Source organism: Ascaphus truei, chromosome 6, assembly GCF_040206685.1.
Source record: "Ascaphus truei isolate aAscTru1 chromosome 6, aAscTru1.hap1, whole genome shotgun sequence".
NCBI lineage: Eukaryota > Metazoa > Chordata > Amphibia > Anura > Ascaphidae > Ascaphus > Ascaphus truei.
Genome location: NC_134488.1, coordinates 39,691,352 through 39,718,316, shown reverse-complemented (window position 1 = coordinate 39,718,316; position 26,965 = coordinate 39,691,352). Strand labels below are relative to the sequence as shown.

General features: G+C 43.7%; 1 protein-coding gene and 1 non-coding gene across 2 annotated transcripts; one reads left to right on the top strand and one right to left on the bottom strand.

Moving 5' to 3' along the window:
• Positions 1-21,920, top strand: LOC142496438 (indolethylamine N-methyltransferase-like). The gene is made up of 3 exons (XM_075603134.1): positions 1-209; positions 374-581; positions 21,032-21,920. The coding sequence occupies exons 1-3, from the start codon at positions 62-64 to the stop codon at positions 21,462-21,464; spliced, it is 789 nt and encodes a 262-aa protein (XP_075459249.1). The 5' UTR covers positions 1-61; the 3' UTR covers positions 21,465-21,920.
• TRNAL-CAA (transfer RNA leucine (anticodon CAA)) lies at positions 7,698-7,781 on the bottom strand. Its single transcript has one exon. It is a non-coding gene; the product is annotated as a tRNA-Leu (tRNA).
• Positions 21,921-26,965: the final 5,045 nt, after the last annotated feature.

Sequence of the window (26,965 nt, the reverse complement as noted above, 5' to 3'; positions counted from 1 at the left end):
CTTAAGGTTTCTACAAGTGCTGCATAGAAGTAACAGGATTGTTACACCAAGGAGACTCACAATGGATTCCAGTCTCCACAAGCATTACCACGATGAAGAGTTTGATCCCAGAGGCTTTATCGATACATATTTCTATCCTGGAAATAATGATATGTTTGAGGAGTTGGTTGAATATCCTATAACAAAACTGTTTAAAACATTCTCTTCAGGTACGTTCATTTATAGTTATAGTTGAAGTTCAAATATAATCTACTGTACATTTTGGAGAACTGAAGTATGTGAATGAGAATTTATATTTTCTTCAATACTTTGCTAATGTGAATACAATGTTGTAAAAAATGTGTATTTTCCTATTTTCTAACCGTTGGTGCAGGTCGTGTGAGAGGGGAAACCCTGCTCGATGTTTCCGTTGGACCAACAGCTTTTCATCTCTTAACCGCCTGTGATTTCTTCAAAGAGATCAATGTGATAGAATTTACCGACGTAAATATCAGGGAATTTGAAATGTGGAAGAACAAGGAGCCCGGAGCTGCTGACTGGTCTCACGCTGCAAAAATAGTTTGTGATCTGGAAGGAAAGAGGTAAAGTATATTTCAGAAAAATAATCATCATCAAGCTGAGAAAAATTAAACCTTCATTTGGGGAAACAAGAAAATGCAACTAAACAACCTCAATGCTCAATATTAGGCATGGATGTGTTTAATATGTAACCAAATTATAGAAAGACATGAAAGTCAATTCGACAAACTCCAAATGTTCATTTATTTATTATTATAAAATATTTTACCTGGAAGTAATACATTGAGAGTTACCGCTCGTTTTCAAGTATGTCCTGGGCACAGAGTTATGATGACAAATACATGGTTACAAATACAGTTACATAAATGAGCAGGGTATACATTATATACAAGACATTGCGTGCACAGTTAAAGAAAATATATATTATGGGTGTATTAAACAGTTACAGACCAGATTAAAATGTGAGATAGCCTTAGATTTGAAAGAACTTAAACTGGTGGTGGATGTGAGAGTCTCTGGTAGGTTGTTCCAGTTTTGGGGTGCACGGTAAGAGGAGGAACGGCCGGATACTTTGTTGAGCCTTGGGACCATGAACAGTCTTTTGGAGTCTGATCTTAGGTGATAGGTGCTGCATGTGGTAGGGGTGAGGAGCTTGTTCAGATAGCTGGGTAGCTTGCCCATAAAAAATTTGAAGGCAAGACAGGAAAGGTGAACTTTGCGCCTAGACCCGAGTGATGACCAATCTAGTTCTTTGAGCATTTCGCAGTGATGTGTGTTATAGTTGCATTGGAGAAAAAAACGACAAATTGAATTGTAGAGTGTGTCAAGTTTGCCAAGGTGGGTTTGAGGAGCCGAGCCATATCCTATGTCTCCATAGTCAATATTTGGCATTAGCATCTGCTGTGCGATACGCTTTTCTGACCAGGAGACTTAGGGAGGATTTGTTCCTGTAAAGTACCCCTAGTTTGGCATAGGTCTTTGTTGTCAGGGTATCAATGTGCATCCCGAATGTTAAGTGGGAGTCAAGCCATATGCCTTGGTATTTAAAACTAGTAAAGGGATTTTGGTTTGGTGTTAGTGTTGGTTCTTATGTGGAGCTCAGTCGCTGGAAGCTTTAAAAATTTAGTCTTGGTCCCAAATACCATTGTTACAGTCTTGTCAGTGTTTAAAAACAGTTTGTTTTGGAAAAATCCAGTTTTCGAGTCTCAAAAAGTCAGACTGAAGTATGTGTTGAAGGTCAGAGAGGCTATGGCTGTGTGCATATAGGATTATGTCATCTGTATACATGTGTATTGAGGCTTCCTGACAAGCTGTGGGGAGATCATTGATGAACACTGAGAAGAGTAGGGGCCCCAGAACAGAGCTTTGCGGGACACCACAGGTGATATCCAGGGGGTTAGAGTTAGAGCCGGAGATGGACACATGTTGGGATCTTCCTGATAGGTAGGACTGAAAGCAGTTTAAAGCATGCTTCCCTATTCCACAGCTCTGGACTTTGTTAAGCAGGATAGCATGATCAACATTATCAAAAGCCTTTGCAAAATCTAGGAATACTGCACTAGTGAATTGACCCCGTTCCATTCCACATTGGATTTAATTACAAACTTTAAGCAGGGTAGTTACAGTAGAGTGTTTGGTCGAAAGCCAGATTGGAATTGGCTAGGGAAATTTGTCTTATTATAGTAATCGCTTAATTGGGAGTGGACACATTTTTCCATGACTTTGGATAGGATTGGGAGAAGGGAGATTGGCCTGTAGTTCGAGACAGTGTTTTTGTCCCAACTTTTGAAGATTGGGACAACTCTGGCAGCTTTCCAGGTCTTAGGGATATGGCCTTCAGACAGGATAGAGTTGACTATGGAAGCAATTGGTTTGGCAATGGCTGGGGCACCAAGTCGTAGGAACCTAGATTGTAGTAAGTCAGGTCCACATTGGCTGCTTAGTTTTAATTTGAGAAGCGCTTGTGTATTCTCCTCTTCGGATACTGGTCCAAATTGAAATTTGTGGGCATTGTTGGGAGGGGCTGGGGCTATAGGGGTACTCCCAGGATGAGATTCAGATGTGTGGTTTGGGCTGCGTTTCGCTAATAAGTTAGTAGTATACCCCACAAAGTAATCATTGAATGCATTTGCAATGTCGGTGGGATTTGTCAGAGTAATATCGCCCGTAGTGATGTTACTTGGCTGTTGATGGTTAGAAGACTGTAATATGTTGTTGATAACCTTCCAGAAGTTAGCTGGGTTTGATGTGTTCTGGTGGAGATTTTCAGAGTAATATTCTGCTTTTGCATGCCTTGTTTGCCTTGTGCACATCTGTAGTGATTGAGATCCTTGGTAGTGCCAGTTACTTTGTGGCTTTTCCACAAGGCATCCCTGAACTGGTAGAGTGCTATAAGGTCAGTTGTAAGCCATGGAAGGTGGGCACCCCATACCCTTACTCTGCGTAGTGGAGCATGGGTTTCACAGAGTTTTAAGAACTCGGATTGGAAATAGTCGAGCACAGAATCAGGGTCAGGAATTAAATCGATTCTGTGCCAAGGGCAGTTGGTAAGGTCATCCAGAAACTGTTGTGGGTTAAAGTTTCTAAATGTTCTATTGAGGAGAACTTTAGGGTTTGATTGGGGTGGTTTAATTTTCATCACACAGTACACTATTGCATGGTCACTGAAAATGTCAGGAAGGGTGCCAGAGGATTGGATTCTGCTGGGATTTGAGGAGAGTATCCAGTCAAGCAAGGAAGGATTGTGCGATTTCAGGTTTGTCCGTGTGGGTGGGAAATGAGTTGCGATAGGTTAAGCGATTTAATTTGTGTGTGTATTTTGTGGTTTTTAGGGTCAAGCCAATTGAAGTTGAAATCCCCAAGAACTAGCAGCTCACTCTTCTCATTCAGAGAGGAAATGGAGCTAAGAAACTGGGTGATATCAGTCAGAGATTGTAGCTTTAGGGGGGCGGTAGATGCCAGCTAGCAAGATTGGTTTAGAAAAGGGGAGGCAGATTCTGACAACTAGGATTTCAAAAGAGGTTGGGCTTGGGGGGCAATTTAACAATGTAAATTGTAATGTGTCTGCAATATAAAATAACACCCCTCCTACTCTATTTGACCTATCTCTCCTAAAAATGGAGTAACCCTGAATGGCAATATGTGCATCAGGGGTTTTAGGGGTTAGCCATGTTTCTGTAAGAACGATGGCTTTTGGTTTATGCACAAGGCACCATGCCCTTAGTTCATCCAGTTTGGGCAGTAGACTCCAGATATTTATATGGGCGACAGATAGCCCTTTTTGGAATTTGTTGGGGGTATTCTCATGGGTGTGGGACAGAGTTGAAGTGGGAGGGCCTGGGTTAGCTTCAATATCACCTGCTAAACAGAGTAATAGTATGAGTAGAAATTTGAGTAATTGTTTGCAAGTTGTTACTTTATGATGTTTGCCATTTGAGTGTGCGGTGGTTGGTGTGCTGGTTTTCAGGGTTCTCCACCAAAATTCAGTAGATAGTGCAAGGCTTTTGAGTAATCCAGGGTGTATGGTGATGTTGGGCGTGGGCCAGGAGGGAGGCGTTTGTAGTGGATAGAAGAATAACATTTCAATGAGGCTATGAGAAAGAACAAAGTGGAGTAAAAAGCAGGTTCATTATGCAGGAGGTAGGTGATGCTGCATGGAGCTGTTGTGAGCCAAGTGTGTGTGTGCGCAGACTAAACAGCAGGAATCATAGTGTGATCAGAATAGCTCACCGTTTGTTGCCATGTGCCGTAGGATGCTGTCCCCTGTCACCTCTAGTTAAACTATAGTCTAACTATCTTCTCACTTAAAAGCTCACTATAGTCTAACTATATCTTCTCACTTAAAAGCTCACTATAGTCTAACTATATCGTCACACTTAAAAGCTCACTATAGTCTAACTATCTTCTCACTTAAAAGCTCACTATAGTCTAACTATATCTTCTCACTTAAAAGCTCACTATAGTCTAACTATCTTCTCACTTAAAAGCTCACTATAGTCTAACTATATCTTCTCACTTAAAAGCACACTATAGTCTAACAATTCTCACTTAAAAGCTCACTTTAAATGCCTCACTAAAATGCCATAAATCATCTTGTTCCAGTTGGTCAATTAACAGCACAGAGCTAAGAGGGAAAAAAAAAAAAAAACCTTTTGATATTCAAACATACTAACTTATATCAATGCTAAAGGTTCATTATGATATTTAAGTAATACTGTAATCCCTAAAGAACAGGGCATTACTGGCCAATAATGTCCTGTTCTGAGGGGATTATTACTATTATAGGCTAAATGTAGACTTTTTTTTAATAAATAATAGACACTTTTGTATAGTTATATAGATTTTTTTATTAAAATAAAATGGTAAATGCATGAAACCACTTCTATATACGCTTACACTGCAGACATCTATATCCACACACTGCCGCCAGCACTGTGTACACAAACACACACACACACACACACATACACATTACAGCATCTCTACACACACACACACACACATATACACAACACAGCATCTCTACACACACACACAACACATACAACACACACACACACACACACACACACACACATACACAACACAGCAGCTCTACACACACAAACAACACAGCAGCTCTACACACAACACAGCAGCTCTACACACACTACACAGCAGCTCTACACATACAAATTCTGCTGCTACACACACATGCTACACCCATAACACTGCTGCTGAAACTGACACACACACACACAGCAGCTCTATACACACACACACACACACACATCAGCTCTACACACACAACACAGCCGCTCTACACACACACAAACTGCTGCTATACACACATACAACACACACACATACAACACACACACACAGACAGCACAACAAAACACACACACACTGCTGCTAGACCCATAAACACTGCTACTACACACACACACAAAATAAAAAATGCAGCCACTAATTAAACTTTGCAGACTCTCTACCCCCCACCACCAATTCAACTGAATCTGCTCAGAAAATCTCAGTCAGCTCGGGAGGGTGAGGAGTCAACCCGTGGCTGATACTTCCTGACCAATCCCCTGCCCTGTCTCAGAGCTGTTACTTCATTCTGACCAATCCCTTGCCCTGTCTCAGCTGTTCTGAAAGTTGATTGGCTGGAAATAAACACATTGAAAACTACACATTGCAAGCTGCTAAAATTTCAGGCATTACTGATTGGATAATGCCCGGAATTTTAACCAATCAGAGAGCAAAATTTTTAATAATTCCCAGAATTTTACTGCTTTAGCCTATAATTACATGTAAAACCACCGACCAAGACATAAATATTCAAACAGAATTCCTGGAATGGTAATAAATAGTTCCCAAGCAATACCTTACTCCTCTTTGATATACAATGGATGGTAGGTAGTCTTGTGTTAGCTATATAATAATCTCCTTGTAACCCAGCTAGCCATGGGGGTGTTAATGACTAGATGGCCACTTGAGCTACTACGGGATTACTGTATTAAAAAGTTGATAAAAGATTATTATTGAATTTATATCCTGTATTTTTTGGTATTATCTGTCTATCTTGCCCACTTAAAGCCTGATGTCATGTTGTGGCTGGGAGTAATTAAAGAATTAGATATGACTTAAATAACGTAGCATTCATTTTCCGGAATTAACCGTCCTTAGTGAATATGGGAAGAATATAACATTGGCTCATTGGCATTCCTTTTATATCATTTAGATTAATGACCTTTACAAATAATGTTTCTCTTCTAACAGGAGTAAGACTCACATAAGACGTTACACCATGTTATTTGTTAAGTGAATACTGCGCTATGGTTAAGGACATTTAAATTAGATCAACGTCAAATAGGCTAATAGAGCAAAGTTAATCTTAGTGAGATTAGTCTGATCTAATAATGCTGCGCATTTTCATTAGAAAGGTAATCTAATTATTGTAATTGCCTTATATTTACATGGTGCCAATCATGTACAGTATATAGTGCTTTATAGAGATGTCATATACAGGAGAAGAGAGAAATGCAAATACAGAGGCGACCAACTTTATTCTAACTCGGCTAGTTCCGCGTAATTCAGAATATTCCGGTGATGTGCGGTTTTGTGTCGTTTTCGCCCAGAGTGTATTGTGTTATTTTCTCGGCTGTGATTTAAGCATTTTATTCCTGCTGTCTGCAATACTGCAATGCCGTGTAAAAACGCATGGGGGCGTTTGCGAGCTGTTGTATTTGAAGCCGTCCCCTATAACCCCTAACAAACAGTACTGTACACATACAGTACTGTATATGCACATCAATGATACTATGGGCCGGCGGGGGCGAGATGTGTTTGCAGCAGAGAGAGATCCGCTGCTCTCTCTGCGCAAACATCGGCACATTAAAAATTATTTAAAACACATTTTTATTCATAGTGTACATGTGTAGGGAGTCTCCGAAGCTGATCCTCATTGGTTTCAGGTACGGGGACCCCCTGCTTCCCGAGATACAGGCCCATTTAAAGGTCACGATCACGTGACCGCGGCCTGTAAACCAAGCAGAGGGATACCGGCACCCCCTAAAGGGGCCTGTATCTCGGGGAGCAGGGGGTCCCCGGACCTAAAACCAACGCGGTTCAACTCCGGAGACCCTCTGCACATCTACAGTATGAATAAAACACATATAAATAAACACTCGTTCCTTACCTTTGCGGCTATGTACTATGGTAACAAAGCAGCATTTCTGTATTTTTAATAATATTGTACAGTGAGCAGGGGGTTCCCTGAGCCAGAAATCAAAACTCAGGGGACCCCCTGCTCCTGCACAATATTATTAAAAATACAGAAATGCTGCTTCATTACCATAGCTGATAGCCGCTAAGGCAATGAAGGGTTAAGGCTGTTTAATTTTTTTCCCTCTGTAAAATAAGACAATGTATTGCTGTCCCTCTATACTATGTATCGTACTAGCTTAACAACTCTGGATGTATTTAGTCTATAAAGGCCTTAAATGTCATTTAATACCTTATTTACCATTTTACTTGTAAATACGTCTTGTAATTATTTCCTGCTTGAAACTGTTGTAGCTTTTAAAAATAAAAAATATTTTTGACTTTTATACACTTGTACTTTCTTTTTATGTAGCCCCTGTTGCGGCTAATCCCTGTACCGTCTCTATACAAATAAAAAATATATAAAAAGATTATGTTTGGGGAGGGATTCGAACCCACATGGACATACGTCCATTGGATCTTGAGTCCAACGCCTTAAACCACTCGGCCACCCAGACCCTTGAGGGGTTTATCCTCTTAAAGCGGTATTCTGTCTGAATTTAAAAAAAAAAAAATGCTATGCCCTCTTTTCAACGTCTTTTGAACTTTTCTGACATGCGCACTGCGTTATTTCAGAATAAACATGTCCAGACATGCCCCGTATGAAAAAAAACCATGTTCGGGCATGCCCCAAATGCCTATAAACATGCCCGGACATGCCCCACGTATGTATACGCCCCCTATCTTTTCAACGTCTTTTGAACTTTTCTGACATGCGCACTGCGTTATTTCAGAATAAACATGTCCAGACATGCCCCATATGAAAAAAAAACATGTTCGGGCATGCCCCAAACGCCTATAAACATGCCCGGACATGCCCCGCTATGTATACGCCCCCTCCAATCTACGTCAACAGTACGCACCAATCACAAAAAAGAATACAAAATACACATCATAATAAAAAATGGAGTCAGGGGGGTGTCAACCGCGTTTTTTTGGCTTAGGGGGCGTCAACCACGTGTTTTTTGGCGCAGGGGGCATCAACCGCGTTTTTTTGCCGCAGGGGGCGTCAACCTCAAAAAATTGTCGCGGGGGCGGGGCCGGATACGGAAAGGGCGGGACCGGATACGGAAGGGGCGGGACATAGGGCGGGTTTAAGGCCAAAAGGGGGCGGGGCTTAGGGGAAAAGGGGCGTGGTACCTGTCAAAAAAACTACTACTTATATATATACAGTATATACACACACATGATGAACAAATATACAAATAAATGTTGAAGGGTTATCAAAACCATACTGTACTACAAATAACACTTCTCCATACAGACACACTACATTACAATGAATTTCCTTTAATAATCCTAACTGATCTTACAATCTAAATCATCAAATGCCAATGAAACACCTCACATTCCAATCAATACATTGCATTTACATTGTATAAATGATGCATAAAATCTATGTACCATATACATTCTGCAAATGAATGTTAACAATATCATTGCAAGCAAAATACAAACACTTCCAAACAAGTAAACTATTTTAACCAATCAAGTAAACAAAAATCAATTAGCAATCATTATTTACATCCCTAAACAATTGACAGTCCATCCCGAACAATGAAACAATTAACTAATTCACGCCTGGAGCATAACAATTTAGCATGTAAAAAATATAAGTACCAACCAGAATATAAACTTTAAAACCAAGGCTATCCCTGAACACAAGCACACAATACAATACCAAGGATTACATCTATCTAATTTTAAAATACTTTAAACACACAATAAAGCATAGCAGCATAGACAAATTAATTTAAAACACATCAAATCAATCTTTTAAAACAACATCATTTCTTAGCCTGTATGTATATATCTCTCTAGACATATATACAGACATACATACAGTGGCAAGAAATGATATACCACAAAAAAAAAAATACACATGTTAAAAAAGCTTTTAAAAAAATTAACAAGTTAAATAAAATACATTTCTTTATTTCACTTACAATTACTTGGCCCCACCGACTCCCGTTGAGCAGTTTACTCACGAACCAATCCACCAGGCACAGGAACCCATAAAATAATAAACCATAAAAAAATAAACATTAAACTAAAAATCCAAATCAATCCACGGGTCTTCTATTTGTAATCCATCTTCATCTGTATTCTTCTTTCTCCTATCTTCTTCCGGGCGGGGTCTTCTTCCCGCCTTCGGCCACGCCCTTGTCTTTTTTCTTTTCCGGAGGTCCTTCCTGCGTGGCGTCTGGCTTCAAAATGAGACGACATAGGCTTTTAAAGGCCTATGACCTCACATTTTCGTCATGGTTCCCACGGTCCTGATTGGGCCGAGAAAACCATGTGTTTTGGCCGATAAAAATAAAAATGATGATGTCACTTAAAGGCAATGAAAGCACAGCCAATCAGAATGGCTTTGCTTCAATTCCCTTTAAGGTGACGTCATTAAAAGACACATGGCCATCCACACATGGTACGGTAGCCAATCAGAGCGTGGGAACTCCATCCCTACTCTGATTGGCTCTAGTATACCATGTGACAGAGGCTTGGGGGAGAAAGGATGTGACGTCAATGAAAACCTATCACATGGTATTAGAGCCAATCAGAGTGTGGGAACTCTGTTTTGCAGCAGCGGAGGGGCCATGGGCAGGTGGGTAGTGGGTAGTGGGTGTGGGTGTGGTTAGGCCTCACGGGGTGGGCCATTGGGAGTGAGGCGCTGCATTATATTTACACGGGATCCCCCTCCCCACATTTACATACACTGCACTCACAGAAACACAGGCAGGGAGATTTAACCGACACATTAGGGGGAGGGGGCTTTACACAGATTAGTCAAGGCAGGGAAGCTTAACAGACACAATAGGGGGAGGGGGTCTTTACATAGATTACAGTGAAGGCAGGGAAGCTTAACACACACACATTAGGGGGGAGGGGGCCTTACATAGATTACAGTCAAGGCAGGGAGGTTTAGCACACACATTAAAAATATGTATGTAATGTATTTATTGTTTATGTATTTTAAATACACAGGGGATGTAGTGTATGTTGTTTATTGCAATGTTTATTGGGGGCAAATGTCCCCAATAAACATGCTATTCTGCCTTAACCCTTCATTGCCTTAGCGGCTATCAGCTATGGTAATGAAGCAGCATTTCTGTATTTTTAATAATATTGTGCAGGAGCAGGGGGTCCCCTGAGCATTGATTTCTGGCTCAGGGAACCTCCTGCTCACTGTACAATATTATTAAAAATACAGAAATGCTGCTTCGTTACCATAGCACATAGCCGCAAAGGTAAGGAACGATTCTTTATTGATGTGTGTGTTTTATGTATACTGTAGATGTGCAGAGGGTCTCCGGAGCTGAACCGCTGTGGTTTTAGGTCCGGGGACCCCCTGCTCCCCGAGATACAAGCCCCTTTAGGGGGTGCCGGTATCCCTCTGCTTGGTTTACAAGGCGCGGTCAGGTGATCGGGACCTTTAAATGCAGAGGGATACCGGCACCTCATGAAGGGGGCTGTATCTCGGGAAGCAGGGGGTCCCCCGACCTGAAACCAACGCGGTTCAGCTCCGGAGACCCCCTGAACATCTACACTATGAATAAAAATGTATTTTAAATTTATTTATTTATATTCATGTATTTATTTATTTATTTAGATTTTATTTTTTGGGGGCGGCTGCTGTGTGTGTTTTTTTTATTGTGGGTAGCGGGGGTGGGTGAAGGGGGTATTAGCCCCAACGGTGGTTGTTTAAGGCTTGCAGGGGGTAGCGGGAGGGGTTAACCCCTTCATGACCATAGCGGTATTAAGTGCTACGGTCGTGAAGGGGTTAAGTGCACCTGCAACCCCCCCGCAAGTCCTAAACTCACACCAAGGGCCAAATACCCCTTTCACCCACCCCTGCTACCCACAATAAAGCGGGCACGGTGGGTTAACCCCTTCATTGCCTTAGTGGCTATCAGCTATGGTAATGAAGCAGCATTTCTGTATTTTTAATAATATTGTGCAGGAGCAGGGGGTCCCCTGAGTTTTGCTTTCTGGCTCAGGGAACCCCCTGCTAACTGTACAATATTATTAAAAATACAGAAATGCTGCTTCGTTACCATAGTACATAGCCGCAAAGGTAAGGAACGAGTGTTTATTTATATATGTGTTTTATTCATACTGTAGATGTGCAGAGGGTCTCCGGAGCTGAACCGCTTTGGTTTTAGGTCCGGGGACCCCCTGCTCCCCGAGATACAGGCCCTTTTAGGGGGTGCCGGTATCCCTCTGCTTGGTTTACAGGCCGCGGTCACGTGATCGGGACCTTGAAATGCAGAGGGATACTGGCACCTCATAAAGGGGCCTGTATCTCGAGAAGCAGGTGGTCCCCGGACCTGAAAACAAGCTTAACACACACACATTAGGGGGAGGGGTCTTTACATAGATTACAGTCAAGGCAGGGAGGATTAACACACAAATTAAAAATATGTATGTAATGTATTTATTGTTTATGTATTTTAAATACACAGGGGGTGTACTGTATGTTGTTTATTGCAATGTTTATTGGGGGCAAATGTCCCCAATAAACATGCTATTCTACCTTAACCCTTCATTGCCTTAGCGGCTATTAGCTATGGTGATGAAGCAGCATTTCTGTATTTTTAATAATATTGTGCAGGAGCAGGGGGTCCCCTGAGCATTGATTTTTGGCTCAGGGAACCCCCTGCTCCCTGTACAATATTATTAAAAATACAGAAATGCTGCTTCGTTACCATAGCACATAGCCGCAAAGGTAAGGAACGAGTGTTTATTTATATATGTGTTTTATTCATACTGTAGATGTGCAGAGGGTCTCCGGAGCTGAACCCCGTTGGTTTTAGGTCCGGGGACCCCCTGCTTCCCGAGATACAGGCCCTCTTAGGGGGTGCCGTATCCCTCTGCTTGGTTTACAGGCCGCGGTCACGTGATCGGTACTTTAATGCAGAGGGATACCGGCACCTCATAAAGGGGGCTCTATCTTGGGAAGCAGAGGATCCCCGGACCTGAAACCAACGCGGTTCAGCTCCGGAGACCCCCTGCACATGTACACTCTGAATAAAAATATATTTTAAATAGTTTTTAATGTGCCGATGTTTGCGCAGAGAGAGCAGCGGATCTTTCTCTGCTGCAAACACATCTCGCCCCCGCCGGCCCATAGTATCGTTGATATGCATATACAGTACTGTATGTGTACAGTACTGTATGTTAGGGGTTATAGGGTTTGTTGTTATACAGTATATATATATATATATATATATATATATATATATATATATATATATATATATATATATATATACTGCTGCGACACACTTTATTCGAGCAAATGCCAAGTTTGTACCTGGCAGATACCTGGAATGCACCGCTCCTCACCTCTGACAAGCCCCGTTGCGTTTGCCTTCCCAGCCACGGTTCATGCCTGGCTGACGGGCGGCTGATCTGTTAAATGATAATGATTAGGATTTAATAGGCTGCAATGCTTCGCGTGTCTACCAGATGGCATAAATTCATGAATTGTAATGCAGTATATATATATATATATATATATATATATATATATATATATATATATATATATATATATATATATATATATATATATATATATATATATATATATATATATATATATATACTGTGCAGTATTGCAGCCAGCGGGAATAAAATGCTTCAATCCTGCCTGGAAAATAATGCAATGCACTCGGGCAGAAAACAGTCACAAACCTCAATACACCCGAGTATACCCGACTTCGTGGGACTAGCCGAGCTCGAATAAAGTGTGTCGCCAGTGTATATACTGCATTACAATTCATAAATTTATGCCATCTGGCGGACACGCGAAGCATTGCAGCCTATTAAATACTGAACCATTATCAATTAACACATCAACCGCGCATCAGCTGGGCATGACCCGTGGCTGGGAACGCAAAAGGAATGCGGCATGCTTCAGGTGAACAGCGTCGCATTCCAGGAACCAGCCAGGGACAAACCGGTGATTTGTTAGAATTAAGTCTGCTGCACCAGTAAGTATGGATAGGGGCATTATATAAAAAAAGAGAATATAATAACAAGATCGGATAATATAATTCCATGTCTTAAATACTCCTTATTTATTGATTATGTAAAGGCTGACATCTTTCATGGGTTAATCTTTCACTAAGTGTACCTTCAAATTCTACTTTCTGTCATAGTTATAGAACTCAGTTTTCTGTGTGGAAAGTATAAAAGATGTCAGGAATTGTTAAAACCTGAGAACTGTTGAAGTCCATTCTGTACTGCACTGATACAGATAGGGACATATTTACAATTCAGTGTTCTGCTCGTTTGGACTTTTTAATTGTCGTAGTTAATTGAGACACGTGTACATTCTTTTCATGTATTACTGTTTTCTCCAAAACAGAACCCTTTTAATATTTTAATTTCAGCGAGGAGTTGAAATATAATTCCATCTCTTAAATACTCCTTAATTAGTGATTATATAAAGGCTGACATCTTTCAATGTTTCATCTTTCATTAAGAGTATAGCAAACATTTTAGAACCTGTCCTTGTGAAATAACTTTGTTTTGTGTGGAAAGTGTAAAAGAAGCAAGTGAAGGTGATCAAATGAGGTGCAAAAAACAACAAAAAGTGATCACTATTCTTAAAGTGATGGTATATGTAACCCTGTAAAATACAGAGATGTGAATAATACATATTATAACTTGTGCAAATACAAATATATAAAAGTTGAAACTCTCTGCTCAGACCCTCTGGTGGGAATATTTTCTCACAATCCAGATGGAGCATATAAAAAAGGAGAGACAACAACACACAATTCTAAGTGCAGATGTATTATGATTGGGGGCAAATGTCAGGTGTGTAGCTTGGCTCTATGTTCTGCCTACTCACAAGATGGAAGTGGTTTTCAGGCACATGAGCTGTGTCAATCTGTAGTCTGGATGTCAGGACAAAATGTGTCTCCCAGTGATGTCATAAGGGTGTACATCAGTAATAAGAGATGAATAGCTCCATAGCTGTCACGCCTGTATGCCCACAGACCTGGCAATACCCCAATACTGAGGTGGGAAGGGTATTACCACACACCCACAGCAGTGAGGGCGTGCCTTGGATATGTATAGTAAGAATAGTGGTGTCCGTGCGCCAGAGTCCAGGGATCCAGAAGTTAGAGTCGTCAAGTTCGTAAGCCAAGTCCAGAGGTTACAGAGGTCAGCAAGGTAGAGTTTGTAAGCAGGGTTCAAGGGCAACAGAGAGCAGGGTAGTCCAGGACGAGCAGAGGTCAAACCAGGGAAATCCAGAGATAAGCAGGATCAGGAACAGGCTGGAACACAGAGAAGAGCCAAGCATAGGACTGCACACACAGGGATAACAGAAGCTATGCAGAGCAATGATAGAAAGGACAGACGGGTTATAAAGGAGGGAACACCAATAGGAGAGAGAGGAGGAGGAGAGGGTGAAGTGGGAGACAGCAGGGATAGGTGAGGAGAAGAGGAGGAGACAGGGTAACCAGTAAGGGAGATCGCTTGCAGGACATGAGAGGAGGAGTCAGGAGACTGGAAACCCCTAGAAGAGGAGCATGTGCGCGCACCCTCTGTAATCTGAGAGTGCGCGCGCACAGGCTGCGTCACGAGGCGCGTGGAGCGCCGCGACGTGGGGACACCCGCAGAGGAGGGTGGAGGAATGGAGGGAACAGCCGCCAGAGGTAAGGGGATGGGAGCAGATACCGAGGGGGCCTGAGAGTGGAGAACGCCGCAGCAGGGGCTCGGGAACCACGCGGGTGCGCGAATCTTGCGGAGCGCGCGCTGTGGTGCTGGAACGACATCAGAGGCTGCCGGAGAGGGACAGTTGTGGGTAAAGGAAGGGAGGCTGGCAGGGGAAGGGACAGAGAGGGTAGGTGAGCGTGTGACATCAGGGACACCTGAAGGGGAAGGAATCTCCTGAAACTTCACAGTATCCCAGCCTTGAGGATCGATCTCCGAGCGATCCAGCCACGGTTTTTGAGGAAATTTGCGATAAAATTGTTGGAGTAGTTTCGTGGCATGAATGTGACGTGCCGGTACCAATGAATGCTCCTCCGGACCATAGCCCTTCCAGTGGACGAGGAACTGGAGCTTGTTTTTAGACAAGCGAGAATCAATGAGGGATTGGACCTCGTACTCTTGTTATCCTAGGGTGGACACTGGGTTGGGTTTACGGGAATGATCCGGAAAATGCGAGCTCTGTACAAAGGGTTTAAGCAGGGAGACATGAAAAACGGAAGGAATCCTCATGGTGGGGGGTAGATCAAGACGATAAGCGACTCGGTTGACTTTTTCTATGATTTTGAATGGGCCCAGAAATCTTGGTGACAGTTTAGGCGATGGAGTTTTGAACCTGATGTTCTTTGAGGACAACCACACTCTATCACCAGTCTTGAATAAAGGGCCTTGTTGGCGATGACGATCCGCCTTGGTTTTTTGTTTGGAAAGAGCAGATTGAAGGGATTTGAGGATCCTTTTCCAAGAGCTCTGAAGAGTCGTAACATGAGAGTCGGCTGCAGGAACGCCAGAAGGTGGAGTAGAGAGAGGAAGACTACTGGGGTGAAAGCCGAAATTAATGAAAAGGAAGACTCCTGGGTAGACTCATTTTTTAAAGAGTTGATTGCAAATTTGGCCCATAGTAACAGGTCCACACAGTTGTCCTGTGAGTCCGATACAAAACATCTGAGATATTGCTCTAGGGTTTGATTCATCCTTTCGGTCTGACCATTGGTCTGAGGATGGTATCCAGAAGAAAAAAGGAGGGAAATTACGAGTCTCTGGGAAAACACCCACCAGAACTTAGAGATGAATTGAGACCCTCTGTTAGAGACAATAGAAATGGGAATGCCATGTAATCTGAAAATTTCCTTGGAAAAAACATTGGCCAGAGTAGCAGAATTGGGAAGAACCTTGAGGGGAATAAAGTGTGAATGTTTAGAGAATCTGTCTACTACGACCAGAATGGTGTTCATTCCTTTGGAATTGGGCAGTTCGACAATGAAATCCATCGAGATGTGTTTCCAGGGTTGTTCCGGAATAGGAAGAGGCATGAGGAAACCAGAAGGTTTGTGGTGGAGCGTCTTATTCTGGGCATATACAGGACAAGCACTAGTAAAGTCGAAAATGTCTTTGTTCATCCTCGGCCACCAAAATGTCCATTTAATAAGATCCGCTATCCTTTTGAAGCCTGGATGACCGGCAGATCTAGAGGAATGACCCCAAAGTAGAATCTTGTGGCAAAACCGTGGAGCTGCGTATAAGCGCCATTCTGGAACCCTGAACCTGCTGGGAATGTGAGCCTGGGCTTTGTTGATTTCGTCCAACACATCAAAATTGTTAGCAGAGATTATGCATTTTCCAGGAAGAATAGGTTCCGTGGTTTCATAAGATTCGGTTTCCGTGCTGAACTGGCGAGAGAGAGCGTCTGCTTTGACATTTTTGGTACTATGAATGTATGAAATGGTATAGTTAAAGCGGGAAAAGAAGAGAGACCACCGAGCTTGGCGCGATCCCAACCGTCGGGCTCCCTCGATGTACAGCAAATTTTTGTGGTCGGTGAGGATAGCAACAGGTTCCTTGGTGCCTTCTAAAAGATGCCTCCATTCTTGGAGAGCCAATTTAATGGGCAAAAGTTCACGATTACCAACATCATAATTTCTTTCGGCAGATGAAATTTTTCACGAAAAAATCCCAAAGGGATGGAGTCTTTCTTGGGGAGAAGACCTCTGAGAGAGAACTGCACCAGCTCCCACGTCTGAAGCGTCGAGTTCCAAAGTGAATGGAAGAAAGGTATCCGGATGACGTAGGATGGGTGCGGACACAAAAGCTTTCTTAAGCACCTCAAAAGCAAAAATAGCTTCAGGGGACCAGGAGGTGGTATCGGCGACTTTTTTGGTCAAAGCGGTGATGGGAAGAGCAATAGAAGAAAAATTTTTGATTAATTTCCTGTAATAGTTGGCAAAGCCGAGAAAACGCTGGACAGCCTTGAGCGAATTACGCAGCGGCCAGTCGCGAACAGCTTGACTGGAGATAATGTAGCCTAGGAAGGCAGTAGAGGTCTGATGGAACAAACATTTCTCCATCTTGGCCTATAGGCGGTTAGAACGGAGCCAAGACAGCACCAGTTTGGTATGTTGAATATGTTCCTCCAGGTTTTTAGAAAAAATGAGAATGTCATCCAGATATACTATGACAAATGTCCCCAACACATCTCGGAAGATGTCGTGCATGAACTCTTGAAAGACGTCAGGAGCATTGCATAAACCAAAGGGCATAACTAGATACTTATAATGTCCGGATCGTGTATTAAACTTGGTTTTCCACTCGTCCCCCTCCCTTATGCGAATGAGATTATAGGCCCCTCTTAAATCGAGCTTGGAGAAGATAGAGGCCCCCTGGAGACGGTCGAACAGTTCAGAGATTAAGGTAAGGCGGTACCGATTTTTTACCGTGATCTTATTGAGTCCGCGAAAGTCAATGCATGGCCTAAGTGATCCATCCTTCTTCTTCACGAAGAAGAAGCCTGCCCCGGCAGGGGAGGTAGAGTTGCGGATGAATCCTTTTTCCAAATTTTCTTGAATGTAGGACATCATGGCCTCAGTTTCAGGAACGGACAAAGGATACGATATCGACTTTGGAAGGATAGTCCCAGGAATCAAATCGATAGGACAATTGTACGGATGATGGGGAGGTAGAACCTCAGCTTCTACCTTGTTGAACACATACAAGTACTCATGATACACTGTCGGCAGAATCGATAGATTGGAAGGAACGGAATCCAGGCCGGCAAGTACCGCAACAGGAGAAGCCGCAGGAGCAGAGTCAGCAGTGGAAGGCCACTGGATAGGCAGGGTGCCGATGCAATCGATGCGCGGATATGGAGTTGAAGCCAAGGCAATCTTAAAATAAGTTGAACAGTAGGAGATTGAAAAATATCGAAAATTATTACCTCTTTACGACCGTCGGCCAAGGTCAGTATGAGAGGAATAGACTCCCAAATGATAAATGCTGGCTGGAGCGGTAAACCATTGATGGCCTCAAGACCAATAGGTGCTTTTCTCCATACCATAGAAATTTGATTCTCAGAGGCGATGATTTGGTCCAGGAAGTTACCACCAGATCCAGAATCAATGAAAGCTTTTACCTGCAGGAAAAGGTCAGGACCCTCCAGAGTGGCGGGAAGCATAAACTTCTTTGGGAGATTTTCAGGGAGAGAGGGGCAAGAAGAGACAGTACCCAGTAGAAGCCCCTCTACCTTTACTGGGTGTTCCCGTTTCCCAGCTTCAGGGGAAACTTCTGGAGACGATGTTCCGAAGAACCACAGTAGAAACAGAGTCCATTCAGACAGTGTCGCATTCTCTCTGCGGCCTGAAGTTGTTGGCTACCGATTTGCATCGGCTCTGGAGCCTCCATGCCAGGAGGGGTGAAGTGGATGACCTGTGAGAGACAAATGAGGAACGAAGAGAACGAGAACAGTGTCTCTCGTGCCGTCGCTCCTAGGTAAGCTGATCCATGCGTACGCTCAGGGTAATCAACTCCTCCAGGGAAGAAGGCCGGGCATGAGTAGCAAGATCATCCTTCAAGGTGTCTGAGAGTCCGTGTCAGTATGCGGCGGCGAGTGCCTCATCATTCCATTGGGTCTCTGCGGCAAGGGTACGGAACTCGATTGCGTAATTGGCAGCAGATCTTCGGGCCTGTGAAATATGGAAGAGAGAGAATGCGGCTATCTCGTGCCATGCAGGAGTATCAAATACTTGCTGAAATTCGCGCCTGAACTTAGGATAATCTTGGGTTAGTTCGCTCTTACGTTCCCAGAGGGGAGAGGCGCAAGCGAGGGCGTCACCAGTAAGCAAGGCGTAGATGTAAGCCACCTTAGAACGACCAGTGGGAAACAGGGAGAGGGACATCTCGAATTGCACCTCGCATTGGTTTAATAAACCGCGGCAGGCGAGAGGGTCCCCATCGTAGCGATTAGGTGATGGTCCAGAGTTGGCATAGGTCATGGATACCGGGGGTGCTTGAGCCATAGGAGTCTCCTAAAGGGAGAGGTTAGCCAATTGCTGGGAGACTTTGGACAGCTGATTTCTCACAAATTGTAAGACCTCAAGTGAAACACATGTACCCACCTCAGAGGGGTGTGCATTTGTTGCCTGTATGCCCGCAGACCAGGAAAGACCCCAATATTGAGGTGGGAAGGGTATTACCACGCACCCACAACAGTGAGGGTGTGCCCGGAGTGTGATATGGCATTGCCGGGCCTGTTGAAAGATAGTTAGTGATACTTGCAATGCCTTGGGTGTATAGAGTAAGAATAGTGGTGTCCGTGCGCCAGAGTCCAGGGATCTAGAAGTCAGAATAGTCAAGTTCGTAAGCCAAGTCGAGGGGTTACAGAGGTCAGCAAGGTAGAGTTCGTAAGCAGGGTTCAAGGACAACAGAGAGCAGGGTAGTCTAGGACGAGCAGAGGTCAAACCAGGGAAATCCAGAGATAAGCAAGAGCAGGAACAAAGCTGGAACACAGAGAAGAGCCAAGCATAGGACTGCACACACAGGGATAACAGAAGCTATGCAGAGCAATGATAGAAAGGACAGACAGGGGTTATAAAGGAGGGAGCACCAATAGGAGAGAGAGGAGGAGCAGAGGGTGAAGTGGGAGACAGCAGGGACAGGTGAGGAGAAAAGGAGGAGACAGGGGAAACAGTAAGGGAGATCGCTTGCAGGACATGAGAGGAGGAGTCAGGAGACTGGAAACCCCTAGAAGAGGAGCGTGTGCGCGCACCCTCTGTAATCTGAGAGTGCGCGCGCACAGGCTGCGTCACGAGGCGCGTGGAGCGCCGCGCCGTGGGGACACCCGCAGAGGAGGGTGGAGGAACGGAGGGAACAGCCGCCGGAGGTAAGGGGATGGGAGCAGATAACGAGGGGGCCTGAAAGTGGGAAACGCTGCAGCAGGGGCACGGGAACCACGCGGGTGCGCGAGTCTTGCGGGGCGTGCGCCGTGGTGCTGGAACGGCGTCAGAGGCTGCCGGAGAGGGACAGGTGTGGGTAAAGGAAGGGAGGCTGGCAGGGGAAGGGACAGAGAGGGTAGGTGAGCGTGTGACATCAGGGACACCTGAAGGGGCAGGAATCCCCTGAACCGTCACAATAGCACAGATCAACATGGTATATAATGTTTCTATATAAAGTATAACAAAACGCAGTTACAAAAATGCAACAATAAAAAGCACATCACACTAACAAGTGTATTAGAGAGACTGCTTTCACACTGCTCGAACCCCCCTCTCCCCCCCCACCCCCCCAGCTCCATTGGACGTCCATCCAGTCCCTGATAGAAATCCTGGGGTCAGTTCTCAACCTGCTAATGCTACCCATTGGCCTTGTGTCTTCGCGTCCCCCGGGAGTGATGTCACTATCTCAGCTTCTGTGGCGGACTGGTGATCGCAAGCGCGACCCTACTTGCTCAGCTTGCTTTCATGCTCAAGGATAGAGGGATCCTCCCACTCTACGTGTTAGGTGTAAAAGATGTCAGGAATTGGTAAAACCTGAGACCTGTTGAAGTCCATTCTTTACTGCACTGACACAGATAGGGACATATTTAGTTAGCAGTTTTCTGCTCATTTTGACTTTTTCATTGTCTTTGTCATTTGGGAGGCACGTGTACATTATTTTTTATATGTACCACTGTTTGCTCCAAAACTGAACCCATTTAATTTTGTACTTTCAGCGAGGAGTGGCAAGGAAAGGAAGACAAAGCAAGAAGAGCAGTGAATCGCGTTGTTAAATGTGATTTCACCAAAGATAACCCTTTAGAGCCTGTAGTCCTGCCACAGATGGACTGTCTGCTCTGCATGTTTGTCTTACAAGCTGTTAGCAAGGACCACCAGGCTTTCTGTAGCAATCTGAAAAAACTAGCGTCAATGCTAAAAACTGGGGGACATATGTTACTGCTTGGTACATATAAAAAATCATACTATATGGTTGGTGAGCACAAGTTCTTCTGTCTCTCACATGATGAGGATTTGATTAGAGAGGCTGTTTGTGATGCGGGGTTCATCATTGAGGATTTGGAATCAATGCGTACTAAAAAGACCAGCAATTTAACAGATTATGAGCATGTTATGTTTCTGATAGGACGTAAGGAGAGGGAGGGGAAGTAATATAATCCTTAAAAGTAAGTAAGGTATACAACAATTTGTCCTTTGTGAACTGAATGGCAAAAATATAGCAAAAATGTCAGTGACACCAAATAAAATGATTTCACATCAGACATGATGTTCTAATGGTTGCACCCGAAATTGGGTTATCTTAAGTATTATCTTAAGCGATATTTACAAACTGCAAATAAATAAGAATTAAAGGTGAATTGCATAATCATTAGGGAAGTATAATCTCAAGAGATCAATGCTGATAGTGGGACTTTTTTTTTCTGATAACAATAATAGCTAATGAGGTTATATAATTAATTTTGATTATTTTTATTCCTAGGAATACTAAGTTGGTTTATGATAGAGTTCCCTTTATTTGTGTAAAAGAGGGTCCACATATCCCCTCTAAATGATTGCAGTCTGTTTCTCATACATCATTTCCTGCGTTTGTGCAATATTTATAATAAACCTTCATTGGGTATTACAGTCTGTTTCCTGATACCTGCCTGGGTGAACCTGAAGGTTGGAGAGACATACACACCAACACAACCAACCTCTGAACCTTTGGGGTTGTTTTACTGCTGCAGTGTCACGTACGACACACTTGTGAGCACGTGACCTACATACTGGACAAGGGTTAATACTCCGCTCGCCACCGGTCCCAACTTTCACCTCTGCAAATGTCGCTCAAATGGACAATATCTCCTCTACAGTACAAGGGTTAATATACAGCTCGCTTGATGCCCCACGCTACACCTCTTCATATCAACTTTAACTGAGTTCCCTTTGAAATCCAACACAATACATGGTATCTTTAAACCCAGATGGTAGCCTATTAACCCCTAAAGCACCAGATGGATTAACATACCTAATATCTCATGATATTATCATGGCATGCAGTATACCATGGGCCTAGATGAATGGATAAGTTAAGGTCCATTATATTATTACGGTTTCCAGTAACCAGGACACAGCTGCATCGAGTACCACCACCCACTCCCATCACACCCACTGACAAGTTCTTGCCTTGGGATAGAGAGAGATAGAGGGAGATAGAGGGAGATAGAGGGAGATAGAGGGAGAGAGAGGGAGAGGGAGGGAGAGAGAGGGAGATATTTGCTGCTCAAATTGACAACCATGTATTTATCTAATCAGACAGGGGATCGTCGAGAAGTTTACAATTCCATCCAGCATAGCATGTGGGAAATATAGAAAAGGCTCTCATAACACACAGTGTATCAAATCATTTAATAATCTCCCACCAATGCAATTCCAAAGATCTGAAATGCATCAGTATGCAACAAGTTAACACAGACTAGAGAGGAGGAGATAACACTAGAAACATTTGTCAAAGGGAAACAATATTGGGTATGTAGACCTTGTACCCCCACCCTAAGTGATATTGGGGATCTACTTCTTCTAACTAATTCTATCTAGCATAACTCTGTTGTGCTGTGACCTGTAGGTAAATAGGAGGACTGACTGCTCCGCGATGGTGTGGGGAGAGCCAGGAAAGGGGTGCAAGTTAATTTGTTCTTCAGGGGTAAACAAGGGAGGGGGTTTAGGGAGTGATCAACTGAACCATACTAATTGTGATAATAAATGTAAATTAATAAATATAATCGATAATTGTAAGATGGGTGCAACTATGAACTAAAAAGTGAATCAGTAGAAAAATGAGGAGTACAGAGTGAGTGTGCCCCAAAGGAAATTCACTTAAATGCACTCCACCACTATTGAAATATAACTTTTATTATTGTATACTTAAAACATATATTACCGAAAAGGTGTGTAATAAAGAATAAAAATAAATTAAATGAAATGACATATGCACCAGGATTGCCTCTCATGTATAAGCATTCCTATACTAAATCGGCCAATACCTCTGGGATGTCAGCAACATCGGACTCACCAACTGGTGTCACCTCCCTCTTGGAGAAGCATGCCGGAGCAGCAACATCAGACAGCGCTTTACAGTAGATTGGTGGGGCGGTTCCCGAGGGCTCAGACGGCAGACCACTAGATGCAGATGTCACGCTGGAAACAGAGGGACGGCTCCGGAGATGAAGAAGCACCAGTTACTTTCTGGAAGGCAGTCACCCAGGCGGTGGGACCCAGTAGAGAGCCTTCTTTCCGGCCACCATGTTTCACGGAGGGGATCTCCATACTCGACAAGGAAACAGGGTAAGTGGCCACCACTTGCAGGTCTGGGTAGAATAGCTAGTGGAGGTAGTGACAAGCAGCATCATACGCCGAACCCTGGGCCAACTGCGATAACTTACAAACCAGTTGATTTAAAGTGCGCAGCTCAATGGTGCTCATAGCAATGTCAATAGCTTGAGGATCTTCAGGCCTAGCCCTGAGATAGGGCACACGGCAAGCCAGGCAGCTCTCAAGCAGTTGTAATTGCCCACCTGGGTAATCGCACAGCAAGCAGACCCCTAGGAGTTGAGTCTCATGGGAGTCTCGGATGACTAGGACTCCTCCAGTCAACTCATAGATTTGGCCACGATTCTCCATACTGGAACAATTGGGAGCCAGTAGAATAAGCACTGCTGATATCTCTGAAGTGCACATGTACTGTATCTGGCTTCTCACATCCTGTGTGCTCCATCAGGGCACACCCAACTCCTCCTCCTAGTGGATAGTATAGTCCAATCTGGAGCAAGGAAGGGGGATGGGCTTCAGCAGTTCGCGCTGTTTCTTGCAAACTGGAACACAGCAAAAGCTTGCAACTTGACGCAAATTCCCTGGGAGTGGTAGAAACTGCCATTTTGAGGTAGTTAACGTCAATGCGGTCCCCAGTCTCTGGAACCGCCATTTTGAAAGCACAAACTCCAGCACCATGCGGTCTCCTTGAGAGCAAAACCATCATTTTGTGAGGACTTGAAAACACGTGTGACCCCTTTTCTTCGTTAAGGAGCCAAACAAAATAAAGCACAATTTCCTTTCTTTCTTTGAGTACTATGCACCCTGGTAGAGCCACAGGAAATGCCACACGAATTAGTGCAATTGTCCGTTATTGCTTTGAGTACGCAATGGTCTCTGGTGATGCCTCAGAGGCCCTGTCCCCTTGCTGCTTAGCTCCGTTGTGGTGCACAGAAGGGTACCCACCCCTCTCTGATGTAGCCTCAGTTAGTCACCCCAACTGCAGTGCCAGGTAATGGGCTGCAGGCTCCCCAGTGTCACCTCAGGAACCTGCTCCCTATTCTCTTCATAGTAACTGATAGGCAGGGTACCCACTCCTCCCTGGTGAAGCCTCAGGTAGTCGCCCCACAGATTAGCAAGTCCATATATGAGGGTGTCCACACTTCCTGGCACGATGACCAGGGGGTCGCCCCGACATATTTCTTTGGGGAGGGAAGCAGGACCAGTCTCTCTGTGCACACACAATAAAGTCCATCATCTTGCTGCTGCTAAAACCTGTCCTGTCCTGGGAGCAGTTCACTCTCACAGCAGTGTCTCCAAATGTAGCCCTTGTACCCCCACGCTATGTGATATTGGGGGGTCTACTTCTTCTAGCTACTTCTATCAAGGTATGGTGCTGCATACCTGTAGGCAAACAGGAGGGCTGAGTGCTCCGCGATGGTGTGGGGAGAGTCAAGACAGGGGTGCAGGTTACCTTGTTCTTCAGGTTTGCAGCGCCTCCAGTCAGCATAGATTCTCTGCAAGGACAGGGGATGGCTGATACTGACACCTTGCTATTCTTGCACAGCAGCAGACAGTAATCACACTGGTTCTGATAAGACTGGCTTTATTGCGTGCAGATGGTAATAACACTGTAAGCACAGAGGTATCCTTTTTCTCTCTTGTCTTCCCATAACTGTCAGAGCCCTGACTCAGGCATTTGATTGGCATCATTTCTATATTTTTTTTACCAGACCTGATATTCTATATTTTGTTCTCTATTGTTCTCATAATTCTCTCCCCATCAGATAGATGCGGCAATATACAGGCATACCCCGCTTTAAGTACACTCACTTTAAGTACACTCGCGAGTAAGTACATATCGCCCAATAGGCAAATGGCAGCTCACGCATGCGCCTGTCATCACGTCCTGAACAGCAATACCGGCTCCCTACCTGTACCGAAGCTGTGCGCAAGCGCGGAGACTATAGAGCCTGTTACAAATGCGTTATTTACATCAGTTATGCACGTATATAACGATTGCAGTACAGTACATGCATTGATAAGTGGGAAAAGGTAGTGCTTCACTTTAAGTACATTTTCGCTTTACATACATGCTCCGGTCCCATTGCGTACGTTAATGCGGGGTATGCCTGTATGTTAAATTAGGGGCACATACTACTTTTTTTTTCTGTTTTGCTTACCTTGTATACATTATTAGGGAAGGGACAGTATGTTACTAGTTTGTTAAATCATTACATTTTTGACCCCTATCATCATATTTATATTCAGAGAGTAGCTTATATAGTAAGACTGCGGGAAATGTATTTGTTGTATACCTTCTTTCCTCTATGACCAATAATCTGCACCTAAAGATGTAAAGTCCCACCTTTAGGTTGGGTTATCTTATCCCAGCTGTCTATCACCTGTGATGTATAGTATCAGCAAGCAGGGCTACCAATATGCTTTGTTAAAGAGGTGTGTTTTAAGAAAGGTCTTAAAGTTGGATAGAAAGGGAACAAGTCGGATATTGAGGGGAAGGGCATTCCAGGGTGAGGGGCAGTGTGTGAGAAAGATTTTAGGTGGGAGAGGGGTTTAGGCTGCGGCCACACTGCTGCTGAGCTTGCTTATGCTTGAGAGCGGTGACGTCACTAACTCTCCAAGCATGAGCCAGGGTTACTGGCTCTCCCTTCTCTAACCCAAGCTGTGCTGAAAATGCTGTGTAATACGGCAGGTACATATAAGCTTATAGGGGTCCATGTTAAAATGGACATAAAGCTAAAGGTAACACACCAAGTGTTCATTTGCATATCATTACCCAGAATCCCTAGCTGCAGTGGAAGCATTGTATGCTAAGAGGTAATAGGGAAGGGCAGGGTTGCAGACCTGTCTGAAACATGTGAATGTGCTCACAAGTTGGGTTTATATTTGCTGTAATATAATGAGAAACTCTAGTCACAAATTGACTGCAATATTGCTAGTCAGCACTTAAAAGTCAACACAGCATCTTCTCACCTGATGATTCATTAGTTAAAGCAGGGTTCCTCTCTCCCCTTTTTTCATTTGTTTGGTTTACTATATGGAGCCTTTGATTACCTTTAATGAAAACGAATTATATGAGCTGCTGATTAATTCATTCTCCTGTGATCGGAATATCCTGCTCCCTGGGTTCACCTAATGGCTGACTTTGAATCAATCATTCAGTCAGTGCTTGTAGCAACAGCTACAATATACGAAAAACAGATACTGTGTGGCGCCTAATGCCAATTAATATATAATGTGACCATTCACTTGCAATGAAAGTGAATGTTGCCAATGCATCCAAAAATAAAAATAGATTCACCATTAGACAAATATACATACAATATGTCCAAGTGATACAGCCA

Excerpts from the sequence above, each read along its gene's own strand:
- LOC142496438 (XM_075603134.1), top strand. The coding sequence starts at position 62 with ATGGATTCCAGTCTCCACAAGCATTACCACGATGAAGAGTTTGATCCC. Across the intron at positions 210-373 it reads GTTTAAAACATTCTCTTCAG|GTCGTGTGAGAGGGGAAACC; the intron begins GTACGTTCATTT and ends CCGTTGGTGCAG. Across the intron at positions 582-21,031 it reads TGTGATCTGGAAGGAAAGAG|CGAGGAGTGGCAAGGAAAGG; the intron begins GTAAAGTATATT and ends TTGTACTTTCAG.